The 16,172-nt window shown below is 34.3% G+C and overlaps 1 protein-coding gene across 5 annotated transcripts in view; it reads right to left on the reverse strand.

The window, feature by feature from the left end:
- SCAPER (S-phase cyclin A associated protein in the ER) overlaps positions 1–16,172 on the reverse strand; it is a 423,555-nt gene that overhangs the window by 255,834 nt on the left and 151,549 nt on the right. For all 5 annotated transcript variants that reach the window (XM_061394725.1, XM_061394723.1, XM_061394726.1 and 2 more), the window contains exon 20: positions 15,991–16,098. In XM_061394725.1, coding sequence (XP_061250709.1) covers positions 15,991–16,098 — 108 coding nt within the window. The remainder of the gene's footprint in view (positions 1–15,990; positions 16,099–16,172) is intronic.

Raw genomic sequence — 16,172 nt, forward strand, 5'->3', positions numbered from 1 at the left:
GTGACTTAGTACACATTCACGCATGCATGCATGTGTGTGTATGCTTGTGTATAACATACTCACAAACACATCACATATATTTTATGCTCTTGAAATATCATTTCACAGTAAAAGTAATCAAGACATCTTAATGAAACAGCTAACTATAAACTAAACGTCTTGCCATATCAAGTAGCAAGGTAACTAACAAATTCTACCAGGCTTATGTCAAAAGAACTTGAGAGCAAACTCTAAGAGGCTCCCACTGACCAACAGATAGCATAATTTGAGCTTTAAAAAAAAGAAAAATTTTCAATGAGGGAAAGCCATCAATAATTCCAGAGTTTATAATGATATATATTTTAAAATAACTAATTGTGGACACATTTGGAGGATAATAGGAAACTCATTATACTGGAAACAGGTAAAAATAAAAAAATTTAACCTACTAATCAGTAATCAAATAGTAGATGAGGGAAAGAATATCTTTATAAATGTATTCCAAATAATAAGTGAAAGTGAAATGTAGAATTTGAATAGCCCCATATTTATGAATTAACGGATTTAGGTATCCATTAAAATCAAAAGCTATTATGTCAGTACCACAAAAAAGAAAGTCTATGAGACATTATGCTCATCTTGATGAAAGAACTCACACCAAATACAGTTTTTCCAAATGGGCTGAATGCCTAGTTTGATCACGTCTCTGGATTTGCCTGCCTGTGAGCAGCCAATAGACAGTATAGAGAAATTACTACACACTGCACAGTAACAAAGCTTTAGCAAGTCACATAATTCTTCTGCTAGGGACGAGATTTCCCAATTCTTCTTTGTTTTAAGATTTTTTTTTATATGGACCATTTTTAAAGTCTTTTATTGAATTTGTCACAACACTGTTTCTATGTTTTGGTTTTTTGGCCATGAGGCATGCGGGATCTTAGCTCCCTGACCAGGGATCAAGCCTGCACCCCCTGCACTGGAAGGCAAGGTCTTAACCACTGACCACCAGGGAAGTCCCACCCAATCTTCTGGTAGCTAGTGGTAGCCATGTGACTGAATTCTCACCAATGGACTATGCATACATGTTTAATGTTTGAAGACCCATTCACTTTCTTCCCCTTCTGCAAACTGGAACACAAAAGGGCCTGTTAACATAGCCCTGAATATTAGAACTATATTAGGGGATGATAGCAACAGAGGATAACTGAAAAAACCACATGGCATAAAGCCACCCTGACCACTTAGAACTGCTTACCTCAGGACTCCATTGTGAGGAATAAAGATCTATGTTTAAAAAAAAATCATTGTATTTTTGTCACTATTAAAGCAGGTTAATCTTTTGTCTTTCCCAATTAATGCAATTATGTACTAAAATTTATATTAATTATGTTTATAGCTTTGCATTTTTATACGTGTATGCATGTGTACATAAAATGACTATAAGAAAATAAGGCAAAATACTAAAACCTGTCACTAGATGATTGATGCGTTTTTAATTTTCTCATTTATAGTAAATGTGTAAGTAGAAAGTAAATCATTTTAAAATAGCTCTTATGAGATGATATTTAGAGCTGATGTCAAAATAGTATTTGTGCAAAGGGATTGGAAAAGTTCAATAAGGCAGGATGCATCATGAGTTTATCAGTATTAGGGCTGAGTGATGAGTACATGGAGGTTTGTCATCTTATTCTGTCTATAATTATAAGTGTTTTAAATTCTTCACCAGTTTAGAAAATTCTCCATCAGTTTAGAAAATCTTGTAAGGAAAAATAATTTACACAAATTACTTTTAAAATTATATGTTTGGCTTGCCAATAGTAGTAAATGAAATCACAATATTCTTATCTCTAAAGCGTCCAAGAACTAGTCTCATAATGAAATTTACATGTTTGTGCACTACTCAATTGCTGAAGAGAGTGGACTCCCAGTTTGACATCTATTTTAATGACAGAAGGAGACAATATCCTGTAAAAAAATAATCCTTATTGACATCCTTTCTTAAAATCCCAAGAAACTGGCTAAGACAAGACAAATACAGCAATTTCATCTCCTTTTACCTGAAATATTGCTTGCTTAAAGTTATCTATACTTATGGTCATCTGAAAATTGAGCTTTTAAGAGATTGATATTCCTGCCCCCATTCTAATATGAACAACCAAACTGTTTCACAGTCCAGTCTACTTAATATTTAATAAAATGCTCAGTAAAAAAATAAACTTTGAATAACTTACTTCCATAAAATTACCATAAGGAAATATCAAGGTACAACAATATTTCTCTACAAATATATTCATTGCAGTGAGATTTACAACAAAATATCAGCAGTAGGGAACGGATTACCTAAATTATGGCACATGCATTAATATGGTACTAGAAAGGTTAGATTAGTTTTAAGCACTTGTAATGGTAAATAAAAATTCAAATTTTAATCCTTGTAAGGTAGTTTCTATATAAGCAAGTGTTTAAGATATTCACAGGTAAAGAGAAGAAAATTAGATCAACATATTAACAGTAGGCAAACCTCAGTTTTTCTTAAATTTTCCACAATTGACGTATATTAATATTTTAATCACTGTAAAATTAATGATTATAAGGAAATGTAAGGAAAAAGCAAGTTATTTAAAGAGGATTGATTTGTATAAGGTTACAGTTTCTACAGGCTCATTTGTACCTCAGAAAGAACAGATATAACTATGTAAAAATACACTCATCTTTTGGTGTCTACTCACAATCCTAATTACTACACCACAGGCACAAGGAAAAGCAAAGTATACACTTTGGGATGCAGTGTGTCTCAAATGTGTCTATGACTCATTTCCAAAATATGAATTATCAGGACCAAAAATCATCTGAAGGCCTCTGTATAGTCTTCTTTCTTGTAAGAATTAAAAAAAAACACAACTTCTACCCTTATGGAATCCTGGTCAGTGCAAGTACTACTCTACTAACAAGTCAGAAATCAGTCTTCACTGGCCATTCTATTTGACACTGCTAATTCTACATATTCATTAGTAAGAGACACTGTTTTTCCTTAGGAACAGAAAAGCAAATTGGTGCCGTGGAAACAGCACTAAACTGTGAGTCAAGAGAACTATACCAGGATGAATTCTACAACTCATGGCTAAGTCCCTTCTCTGAGCCTCAGTTTCCTCACTAGTAAAATAAAAGCATTAGACAAAAAATTCTAAAGCCCCCCATTTTCTAACATTCTAAAAATCAACGTATATGTATAGTTGATTCACTTTGTTGTACAGCAGAAACACAACACTGTAAAGCAATTACACTCCACTTAAAAAAATAATAAAATAAAATAAATCAATGTCTCAAGTCCAAAATCTAATTAAGTATGGCTAACTCCACACACACACACACACACACATTTAAATCTAGTTTTAAAGTCATAATTGTGACTTCTTATTTAAACATTACTGTAATATGAAATATTAGTAATGTATATAAGGAAACTAATACCTATACAGATGATCTCATCAAAGTTTATATCCTTCTTATTCTTTTAATTACCTTTTATGGCATACTAGACCAAAGCACTGGCCTTTCTAACATAATTTACTATATTCAACGAAATAATTCATAATGAAGTTTATGACCTTGATATTTTATCAGACTCCTCCTGAAGGTTCTTTATTTTTTAAAAGAGACAGGAAAAAATTAAGCTATAGATAGGTTCATGATCTTTGGGAAACAATGTCAAAGTTCTAAAAATAGTTGATGAGCAAGAAAATATAAATGACACACATAGGATTTTATTAAACTATAATTTTCAGAGCTCTCTCAAGTGTTACACCTCACAATAAACACATTTCATAAAATATGCTACATTGAAGAAAACAACTTGCTTCCCATTATTTAAAAATATTGTAATATAGAACTGAGAATTTTTAAGGATATTACTCTTTCTAGATCAAAAGATTTAAATATGTCTTCTCTGAATAAAAAGAACCACAGTTTCATTACAGTAATACAAATGTATTTTAACTTAAAAATCAAAGCTGTTCCTTTATAGAAATCCAATGTCATGCTCAAAAGGCATATTTCTCTGGAGCCAAAAGTTTACTTGCAAGAGCAGGATGGGAATTAAGAAAAGAGCAGGGTGGATGCCAAGTTACAAATCTAAATACATGAGAAATTAATGCAAGGGTTTTCAACATTTTGTTTGGAAAAACATTTTTCTCTCAACCTCATCCTGTACTTTCTCAACTTTGTAATCTAAAATCCAATGATATTAATCAATTTCAGAAACAAATAATGTTTTCTTTTAAATTCTTAAAATATTATGAGGCACTCCACTCTTTTAAGCCTGCCTGGGACAACAAGTAAGATAAATACGAGGCATTTTACAATATTTCCTCACTGTCTTCTACAAAAACTGGGCAAGTGTGGGGGCCTGGAGGGTAGGAACTTGGTTTCTTGCTTCTTTAGAGAATGATGGTAAGAAAAATGAGAGGTGAAGAAGAGATGGCAGACTGGGGAAATGAAGGTATTTGGGAAGGGAAGAAGAAGAAGGAAAATCAGGAGGAAAAGGAGAAGCAGCTGAAAGAAGGGAAGGAATAAAAACATACTCAACTACAAACAACATGGCATTTTTAGACAGCACTTTACCATATATCTTGAATACCACCCTCACAGACATAGTATATTGAAAATAATAAATGATAGGTTAGCTCATTAATATTTAGTTTGAAAGTGAGAAAGTGAAAGCATCAGTCACTCAGTTGTGTCCAACTCTTTGCAACCCTGTGGACCGTAGCCAGCCAGACTCCTCTGTCCATGGGATTCTCCAGGCAAGAATACTGGAGAGGATTGCCATTCCCTTCTCCAGGGGATCTTCTCGACCTAAGGACTGAACAAGGGTCTTCTGCATTGTATGCAGATTCTTCACCGTCTGAGCCATCAGGGAAGCCCATCATTTAGTTTATTAACATTAATTCAATATGAAGTGTGCCAAGGGCTTATGCTAACAGCTTATGTTAAAGAGCCAGAGTTTTACTATGAATAAGACTGAGGAGTGGGTTGCCATTGCCTTCTCCGAAAGAATCTATAGCAAACTATTATTTTGGCTTATAACACTCTTCTATAAAGCCATCCCAGCAGGTTATCCCCCAGAGAGATTTCAGAGGAAAGCTGATTTATAATTACTGACCTGTTGGATGGCACTAGCAATACCAAAATGTCTATCATTATCATCCAAACACTATTCAAAACTGAAAGCACCATATATAAGAATTAGTTCACTCATATTTAAATAAGTGTGTTTAGAGATTCATGAAACTATGAAATTTATCAGAGATAACACAAAATGAAGAGATAGGCTCAAGTGACATTTATCTCTGCTTCCCTGGCACCTGGACTAGTGCAGAGTACACAAGCAGGTGCTGAAGAAATACTTTAAAAAGCAGTTTGAGAGTCCCATTATATTTAAATAAAATTTTAAATTTAGTCAAACAGTAAATTTAAGAAAATCTAAAATGTAATGCCTTTTTTAAAAAAATTAAAAAAAATGCCCTTTGTGGCAGCACCATTTTGAAAAATTAAACACATTCAACAGTGTCAACGTATAAAACTTGATAGGCTATTTTAATAATACAAAAGATTCAACTCTTCCCAGGTCCCTTTCTACAGGTGTAGGATACACTTATGATTTTATCTACTACAATCTATGTATTATATTGTTTGAAGTGACGGATGAGAAAATGAAGCTAATGAAATACTGTGAAACAGACACCATGTAAAAGAGAAAAGGCCATCTTGTGATAGAATGATAGTCCACCATCTGTCCCCCTGCCACTCAGTGACAATTACAAATACTCCATCAGTTTTCCGGTAGGTGGAGATGATGAATGAGGTAAAGACTTCTTTTTCAGATTCTGATGTTCCTTTCTGATCTAATCTGAGGTTTAACAGATGACTCAAAGAAAAGCCCAGAGTTCAACAAGCTTATTAATTTATCATGCTGTGAAGATGGGGAGAGGTCTGAGCTCAATACTACAGCAGAGAATGGTTTAGTTGTATTGAACCAAGGATTATAATGAAAGATGTCTTTGCAGAATTCTAAGGTTTCACATACATAGTACCAAGCCTCATCCTTAGAAATCATTTCAATAATATTCTAGTAACAATATTACCATTGAACACAAATAATACCACCCTTTCAATACAAAATCAGAGACAATGTTCATAGCATCAGACCTCCCAGTTGAGTGATTTTCACAGCCTGGGGTGACAAGGGCTTAAGAGAGTAGGCAGCGTCATATCATAGCCAATGGCACCAGAATAAACATTTTCTTTATGTCTATTAACTTTAAAATGTTTAACAAAAGGATGCATGCAAAAATATAAATATTTGGTTACAGTAAAAAGATAGAAAAGAATATACTACTTAACACTGCATAAGAAAGAAAGCTGGAATGGCTATGCTAATATTACACAAGGTAGCAAAGAGTATTATTAGAAATAAAGGTCATTTGATAATAAAAAGGGGTCAATTAATCAAGTGGACATAACAATGATTAACATTTATGAACCTAATAACAAAGCTTTGAACTACATGAAGCAAAAACCGATTGAACTGTCAAAAGAAATGGCAAAAGTAACAATTAGAAGAGTCCATATCCCTCTCTCAAAAATTGACAGAACAGAAGTAGGCAGAAAATCAGGAAAGATATAGCACATGATGCCACTTTTTGAGGCGACTATTATGTTTACTATTTTGATCACGGGTTATGAATATGCCCAAAGTTACTGAACTGTAAACTTAAAGTAAGTGCATTTTAAGGTATAACAGTTATACCTCAAAGTGCCTTAAAACAGCAGGAAATTCCCAATTTGTATTAATCTATAATATTGAATACAAAAGAGTTAAGTCCAAAGAAATAACATACAGCATGGTACTTTTTTATAGAGCCAAAAACTACTAAAATAAAAGCGTATTTTTTTAGTAATAGATCTAGATGCAAAAATAAAACTGTAAAGGGGAGGGAAGAGGAAGAATATATAAGGACATCAAAAACCTAACCAAAACTTGGTTTGCCATAAAAAGATGATACCAAAAAAAAAAATCTAGGAAGCATTAAATAATAAATAGGGATGTTTGATATTCTTTAAAGGTATAATTGATCAGTAAGATGAAAAATGTATAAATAATTATGACCATGATAGTAAACTCCAGGATACATATATTGCAAATATTGACTTTAAGAATACAAGGAAGCATGAATAAATAATAATAGCATACTGGCAGTCTTCATTTTTGAGAAAAGGGTATTAATGAGCAAAAAAAAACAGGTTATAACCGTGTATACGAGACAGCAAAAGAGACACTGATGTATAGAACAGTCTTTTGGACTCTGTGGGAGAGGGAGAGGGTGGGATGATTTGGGAGAATGGCATTGAAACATGTATAATACCATATATGAAACGAGTCGCCAGTCCAGGTTCGATGCACGATATTGGATGCTTGGGGCTAGTGCACTGGGACGACCCAGAGGGATGGTACGGGGAGGGAGGAGGGAGGAGGGTTCAGGATGGGGAACGCATGTATACCTGTGGCGGATTCATTTTGATATATGGCAAAACCAATACAATATTATAAAGTTAAAAAATAAAATTAAATTAAAAAAAAAAGTAGGACTATTTTCATAACAATGAATAAATTTTATGTATATATATATATATATATATATATATATATATATCTCCAAAGAGAAAAAAATATTCTTTTTAAAAGAAGAACTGAAATTCAAAATACTTGTAAATTTCAGTAATTATTTAGAAACAAAATAAGCCCAGCAAGAAAGCTTAAGGCTTAAATAAAGAAAACTATGTACTTTACTAAATGATCAGTTCAATTCAGTTTCTCAGTCATGTCCAACTCTTTGTGACCCCATGGACTGCAGCACGCTAGGCTTCCCTGTCCATCACCAACTCCCAGAGCTTGCTCAAACTCATGTCCATCAAGTCGGTGATGCCATCTAACCATCTCATCCTCTGGCATCCCTTTCTCCTGTCTTCAATCTTTCCCAGCATCAGGGTCTTTTCAATGAGTCAGTTCTTTGCATCAGGTGGCCAAAATATTAAATGATACATACATACAAATATAATAGATGAGTAGACAAACATGTGGCTGGATGGAAAGAAAGAATTTCTAAAAGTATTGAGTTTGTTACAATATTGTTTCTGTTTTAGGTTTTAATTTTTTGGCCATGAGGCATGTGGGATTCTAGCTCCATGACCAGTGATCCAACCTATGCCCCTTGCATTGGAAGGTGAAATTTTAACCACTGCACCACAAGGGAATTTCTTAGAAAGAATATTTAAAAGATGTTTACTCTTACCTTGATTCAATCTTAATTAAAACACAAACAGGATGTTCTTAACAAGTTAACAGCAAAGGTTATGTAGAAATTGAAAAGTGAAGGGAAAACCAAGGCAATTTTGAAAAAAGAATAATGAAGAACAAACTGACCACAGTAAGAGGAGAAGGAAAAGACAGCAAATGATATCTACTCAATTCTTTGGAGAAAAAAACCTTAAAACGGCAAATCTCTATCCAGTCAAAAGTAAACAAAGACTTCAAATAAAGATTATTTCTATTTTATGCAACGTATCCTGGAGTAAAAAAAAAAAAAAGAAGCAATAGGAAAAACTAGCCAGTTTATATTATGAAGCTAATATAATCTTGAGAAAGGAAAATCTAAATTAAATATCTGCAAAACAAATTCAACTATATATTTTTAAATCAAGACCAAGTAAGCTTACTATCAGAAAAGTCATTACTGTAATATATCTCATCAAAAAAATTAAAGGAAAATGTGACCTTTCCAAAAGATCAAGAAAATTTTTCAATAAAAATTAATGCCTACTTATTTTTTAATATCTTACAAAACCAGGGAACTTCTTTACCTTGATAAGAGCCATTTATGACAACTTACAAATTGTTTTTTAAAAAAAAAAAAACCTCCAAATCAGAAAATAGACAGAATTTTTCTTTAAAGTCTTAATTTTATTCAGCATAAAATGCCAAGTCACTGAACTAGTTACTGGCATAAATCTAAGGTTACTTTGTACCCCAAATCTTATAGTATGGTTAGAATAGATGAAACCCTGCTATTCTAAGTCACTTCAGTCGTGTCCGACTCTGTGCGACCCCATAGATGGCAGCCCACCAGGCTTCCCCGTCCCTGGGATTCTCCAGGCAAGAACACTGGAGTGGGTTGCCATTTCCTTCTCCAATGCATGAAAGTGAAAAGTGAAAGTGAAGTCGCTCAGTCATGTCCGACTCTTAGCGACCCCGTGGATTGCAGCCTAGCAGGCTCCTCCGTCCACGGGATTTTCCAAGCAAGAATACTGGAGTGGGGTGCCACTGCCTTCTCTGAGATGAAACCCTAGCAAAAGTCAATTATACATGCTTTAATTCATTTGTTCTACAATACCGAAAAAGCTAAAAAGACAACCTGAAATTAAGAATACATCGCCTACCTGACCAAATCTCAAAGTGGCACTAAATGGAATCCAGTATTTTCCTTTTATTATAATGGCATCAAACGTTATTGCAACAATTTAAAAGAATAAAGATCTAAGGATGTAAGTTGCCAAAATATTCAACTTCACTATCGTGGTCTCTTATGGACACATTCATTTATCTAATTTTAATCTTGAACCAAAATAACAAAAATGTATCCTGAGCAACATGAACACATCTCTGTTGTTCTATTTCTTCTTTAATTTTTTAAAATGCTTTTCCTTTTATCAAAGTTACCCAATACACATAATTAACACAGTCAGTAGTTCAAAGAAAGTAATTTCCTACTGGTTTCCCCACTTCTTTCTCAAATCCAGAGGCAAAGATTTTAGCTCATTAGTTTATCTTTTTTCTTTTATACTAATATATTTTCTGTTGCTATTTCTACATTTTTCAATTTAGGATTGGCTCTTGACTTTTCATTGTGGGACATGAGGATTTAAGCTCTATTCCTGAACCTGGAACTACCACCACACTTTGACTCTCATGTTTTCCCCTATACTTCCAAATATAAAGAAAAAAAAGAGGTGCTATTATCTAGGAAGCAGGAATATGAGGTTTACTACATTACTTTCTGATGCTAAAATACTTCATAACTTAAAAAAATATTTTTTGAGAGAGAGAACTAAATTACAGGACTGTGAAAATTCTGTTTTATAGCTTTGTGATTTTTCTGATACTGCAGATGTGCCTACTCTGCCAAATGCAAGAGAAGCCAAGTTGACAGAATAATTATTACTAAAACACAGTAACTTTGATCAGAGATAGATAGGCATTCCCTGCTCCTCTATGAATAACTACTTTGGAACTAAACCACTGGCCACAGAATTTCAGATAAAAAACCTAATTAGGTGTTGATTAAAATAAAAGCTTTCCCCAAATGCCCTCAGTTCTTAGGTGGTAGAAGCCAGTAGGCATGCTATGGGCCAGAATGGAGGCTACGGTAAAGACTCAGAAAAACGAAGGCAGAGCGACCTCAGGGGTGTCTCTTGCTGATCAGCAAGAGACAAATAAATGGCTCATGCTCCACCCATGTCCAAGAGGAAAGAAAAGATCAGCAATTCACTAGCTACCTTTTAGGATCCGTGGCCGTGAGTACACTAAGTAACCAGGTAAACTAGGAACTCATACTGGAAATCAGAAAAGAGAAGATACGATGTAGTAAGATCCCAACTTTTCTCCTAACATGGAGTTACATAAGCCATACTCTTACTCTGATATGCACAGATGCCATTTTAAGGAGACAAGCAAGAGGATGGGGACTGAGGATTGTTATAAAAGAAGCTGGGTACTAACTATGGAAACTATTTAAATTACTGGATCAAACTAAGATTTAAACAAATTGATTGTCTGCTTAAAATGTCTTCCTTGAATCAATGAAGACTGAATCAGCTATAGCTAGCTACGTATTCCCTGCACATATCAGGTATTAACGGGAGTGAATTTACTAACGTAAGACTTCTAAAAGTTAGAAGAAATACACACATTAACAATCAGCTATTTGTATGTGTGAATTATATACATAAACAACTATAAAAAATTTCCCATTCTAGTAAAGAGAAAATGAAAGCAATGGAAACTATGTCCTATAAGAAACAGTAGATGCTTTTTACATTGTTTCTCAAACATAATTGTACTTATTGAGGTATAGGGGGAAAATGAAGGTCCTTTCTAAATGAGTTGTAGGTTTTTAAATTTGACTTGATTTGCTGTTGAAGGGCAGAAGATGTTTTCCTAAACATGATTATAAAAAGAGGTAATAGCAAGTACTTGTGCTTTGTAGAAACACAAGCATTTACTATTATTTCTCAGACTGCCATCAATTCTGGGAGACATCTACTTCATCTTCCACATCAATCATGGGCACACTGGAGCCAAAGAGACTGGCTTATATTCCACTAAATACAATGATATCTTTCTATTTTCACTACCTAAAATGTTCATTCAATCACCTATCTAGTATAGTTTACCAAGCAGAAATACTAATTTAGGAATAGTAAAATCACACTTGATTGTAAACATCCAATAAATGATAATTAAGATCCTTCATAAAAGTTCTTTTCATATTTTCCATTAATTAAATGAAAATAAACTATTATTGTCTCTGTATGTGAATACATGAGTTGACAAACAAGTGTAATTTATATGCTTTTAAAGCCAAGGAGTCTCACAAATACTGAAATACAAAAATTAAAAAAAGTTTTAAAATCTTTTTAATTTCACTCTCTTTACAGAATTAAATGTACTTTATATAAGTCCTGTGAAAACCACTATCAGCTTCTTCAGAGAATGTGAAAACAGGACTACAAAAGAAATCAGAGTTTTATTAAAACTAATATTTTACTATTTCTCTAGTACTGTGTTAAAAAAATTAAATTTTAGAATATATTTAAACTAGTACCAGTTTCTTTGTCCTTTAGAAATCACGTTCTTTAAACATTTGGATCTAAGATGATGAAAGAGAAAAAAATTGAACATATAGTAGCTTTTTTTGTGACGTCTCAAGAAACGTAAGAAAAATTTCCTGGTCAAATTACAATAAAAACCCCAAACATTAAGCCTTTCTTGCTGGGCAGCTACCTATTATGTTTAACAGGCTTAAAACAAAATGTGTCAGAGATCAAGAGTAAGTTATCTGATATGTCAAGTGCATAAGGTCAAAGGTCCAATTTTATTAGGTCAGAGGTGGTATAAATAAAATCTTATATGTCAAAGAAGAAGGGTCACAGATAAGGTGTATATAATATAAAGACATCACAGATGACAAGCAATAACTTTAAGTAGAACAAGTATGTTTACTATAGTTACCCTCACTGATTAAAAATGAAATGTGTGTATGAGTAAGTATAAAATGGCCTTTATATATCATGTAAACTCATATGCACGCTTGGTTTGAGGAAAAGGGGGCTATTACCAAAAATAACTACATGAATGAAGTGAAAACTTAAAGAAAATGTAATACTTCTAAACTGAAACAGTACACAAAATGAATATCTCAATCCAACCTCAAACCACAACAGCTAAACATCAAACTATGCTGTAGTAGCTACAAAAGTTATACAATACTATATATTTTTCTTCCAAAGTAAATGTGTGAATTAAATATCCCTTCCTTCTCTATTTTTCTCAATGAGATAAAAACACATAAAATTTAGATTTCAGTTTACATAGTAGCAGTGCTGCACAAAATTTTAGATTTTTTTTGGTAAATTAAATAGAATAGCCTTTTTATTAAGAGAACTTAGTTACAAATAATTTTTATAAGTGGAAGATTTTCTTTAAAGAGACTAATTAAATTTTAATTAATGGGGCTTCCCTGGTGGCTCAGTGTTGAAGAATCCACCTGCCAATGCAGGAGATACGGATTCCATTCGTCGCCCGGGAAGATCCCACATGGTGGGAAGCAACTCAGCCCGTGTGCCACAACTAATGAGCCTGTGCTCTACAGTCCAGAAGCTGCACCAAGAGAAGCCCCTGCAATAAGAAGCCCGCACTGCAATAAGGGTAGCCCTCGCTTACTGCAACTACAGAAAAGCCCATGCAGCAAAGAAGACCCAGCACAGCAAAAATAAATAAATAAATAAATAACGAAACAATTTAGGATTTTTTAAAAAGTGGAACACACATTCACATGACTCTAGTTATAAACAGCAAAGTTAAGTAGAGAATGGGGACAACCACATGAATGATTCAAGTAAAAAAAAAAAATCCATAATACCTAAAATACCCAATTTGAGTAAAAGGTAAAAAATTATTTTTGGTAAACTAAATAGATGATTAGTTTCATTTTTTTTTATTTCACCTTTATTAGTTGGTACTTAAAGCCATTCTGTATAACCTTACAGTTCAACTTATTTCAATAAGTTTTTCTTAAATGCCTTACTATGCGACAAGCATTATGTCAAACAAAGGATATACAAAAATTAAACATTTAAAGACTTCCAATTTCAGCCACAGTGATCTGGCACAGTGAACTCCAAAAGTTGCAAATAATATGCAAAAGATCTACTTGAAGGCATTAAAAACAGCCAACACAGCCAGAACTTGAGACCATGACCCCTAAACAGGAGGGAAGCACAGGAGGTGAGTGCCACATTCACTCTGGATTTTGCCCCAAGTGTTTATGCCAATTTTTGGCATGAGAGAACAGTGAAAGCTCAAAGTGGCAGTCGTCCTGAGCTGAGGAGACAGAATTTGGTTTAGAGCTGTCAAAACAGTTGGAACTCAAGGGGCAAAAATCCTTAGAAGGAGTGAACCAATTTAACCGTGTGTAATTTCTCCTCAAACACTGGTCATATCAGAAACTTAGAAAACAGCAGGTCTGTTCCTCCTACCTGCTGCTGCTGCTGCTGCTAAGTCGCTTCAGTCGTGTCCGACTCTGTGTGACCCCATAGACGGCAGCCCACCAGGCTCCGCCGTCCCTGGGATTCTCTAGGCAAGAACACTGGAGTGGGTTGCCATTTCCTTCTCCAATGCAACTGAGACCCAGACACAGCCAAATAAATAAATATTTAAAAAAAAAAAAACCCACAAATTTACCCCTGCTTCCTGACAGTATCCAATCCAGAGCAAAGTCTCATGTCTTTGAATGCTCTCCCCTATCCAAATCACCTAAGCAAAAACCCAATTCCTATAAGTCCGTTCCAACACCTTATTGAGAAACTCTACAACTTCCCGTGGTGTGCACTTTCTCTTTCTGTAACAAATCAATAAACCCAATTCTACTCAACGGTAGATGTGCTCCTGAAGGTCTTTGTCTGGAAGGCACTTGCTAAGAGAGAATGATCTATCACTTCACATAAACATTAGGGATCAATCTCACAGGCTTAAGGATAAGTTAAAGAAGCCCAAGCACAAAAGGTATATACTGTATGACATCATTTATATGAAATTGAAGAACAGTGTAAGACTATCTGATGGTAGTCAGAGACTAGTTAACCTTTGGCGGGTGGGGCACAACTGGGACGGGGATGAAGGAGCCTTCCAGGATTCAAGAACAATTTATGTGCTGACATGAGTGGAACAAATGTAAAAATTCATTGAGTTATGCACTTTAAATCTGTGTGTTCTATTAATATATACCATAATTAAAACAAAAAAGTTAAACACATACTTTCACTTTTTAAGTTAAGCACCTAACACAAGCACTGCCCTCACAGAATCATAATAACCTTTCCTGGATGTCTTAAGAGATACCTGAAAAACATGAATTTCTCATCTTTGGGTACCTTTAGAAATTTGCTTAGTACATACAGAACGAACAAATTAAGAGATTAGTAGTATCATCCATATCTCAGTAACAGTCGAACTAAAATATTTATAAAAATACTTCTACAAATCTAAATTCCATGTTAACGGTAATTATAGGTAGATAAATAATGCATTTCCAAAAATCCCTATGTACTGTACTGATACCAAATTATCAATTTCTATGTTTTTTATATTGTTAGCTATTTTCTAAGAAACATAGAGTATCACTGAACAACTCTTAAATTATTAAAATATCAAAATATCATAAACCTTTTATTAATCTTTTTCTTTTTTTATTGGAGTATAATTTTTTTACAATGTTGTGTTAGTTTCTGCTGTACAACGAAGTGAATCAACTATATGTATACATATATCCCCTCCCTCATGAACCTCTGTCCCACCTGACCCCCACCCCACCCCTCTGGGTCATCACAGAGCACCAAGTTGACCTTCCAGTGCTATATAGCAGGCTCCCACTAAGCTATCTATTGCACACATGGTAGTGTATATATCAGAGGAGACAATGGCACCCCACTCCAGTACTCTTGCCTGGAAAATCCCATGGATGGGGGAGCCTGGTAGGCTGCAGTCCATGGGGTCGCTGAGGGTCGGATGCGACTGAGTGACTTCACTTTCACTTTTCACTTTCATGCATTGGAGAAGGAAATGGCAACCCACTCCAGTGTCTTGCCTGGAGAATCCCAGGGATAGGGGAGCCTATCCCTGGTGGGCTGCCGTCTATGGGGTTGCACAGAGTCAGACACGACTGAAGCAACTTAGCAGCAGTGTATATATCCATAAACCTGTTTATGTATTGAAATTATATAAAAAGTATTAAGTTCTTACTTCTATGTTTCTTATTAATATATATACTAAAATAAAGATATTTGTATACTATATTGTTGTTGTTTACTGACCCCATGGGCTATAGCCCGCCAGGTTCCTTCTGTCCATGGGATTTTCCAGGTAAGAATACTGGAAAGGGTTGCCATTTCCACCTCCAGGGAATCTTCCCAACTCAGGTATCAAACCCACGTCTCCTGAATTGGCAGGCAGATTCTTTAACACTGAGCTACTAGGGAAGCCCATATTATATTGTAGTAGTTACTAAATATAGCTTTAGATAATCACAGAGATACATATGAACATGGATTTCTTCACAGTAGAAGAGAATATAGAAGGTACTCAATAAAAACATGTAAATGAACCAAAGTAAAGCTTACCACTTCTTCATCTGAAAGTTCACGCCCTTGGATGCTGCTATTTTCTCTCACAGCTTGCTGGTGTTTTTTTCCTTTAATGTGACTAAAAAGATACACCTCTGAAGAGATCTAAAAGCATAATATAAAAGCAATGTAATGAACATTTAATTATATCTTATTTTAAATATTACACATTCTATCCA

This window comes from Bos javanicus, chromosome 21 (genome assembly GCF_032452875.1).
Source record: "Bos javanicus breed banteng chromosome 21, ARS-OSU_banteng_1.0, whole genome shotgun sequence".
NCBI lineage: Eukaryota > Metazoa > Chordata > Mammalia > Artiodactyla > Bovidae > Bos > Bos javanicus.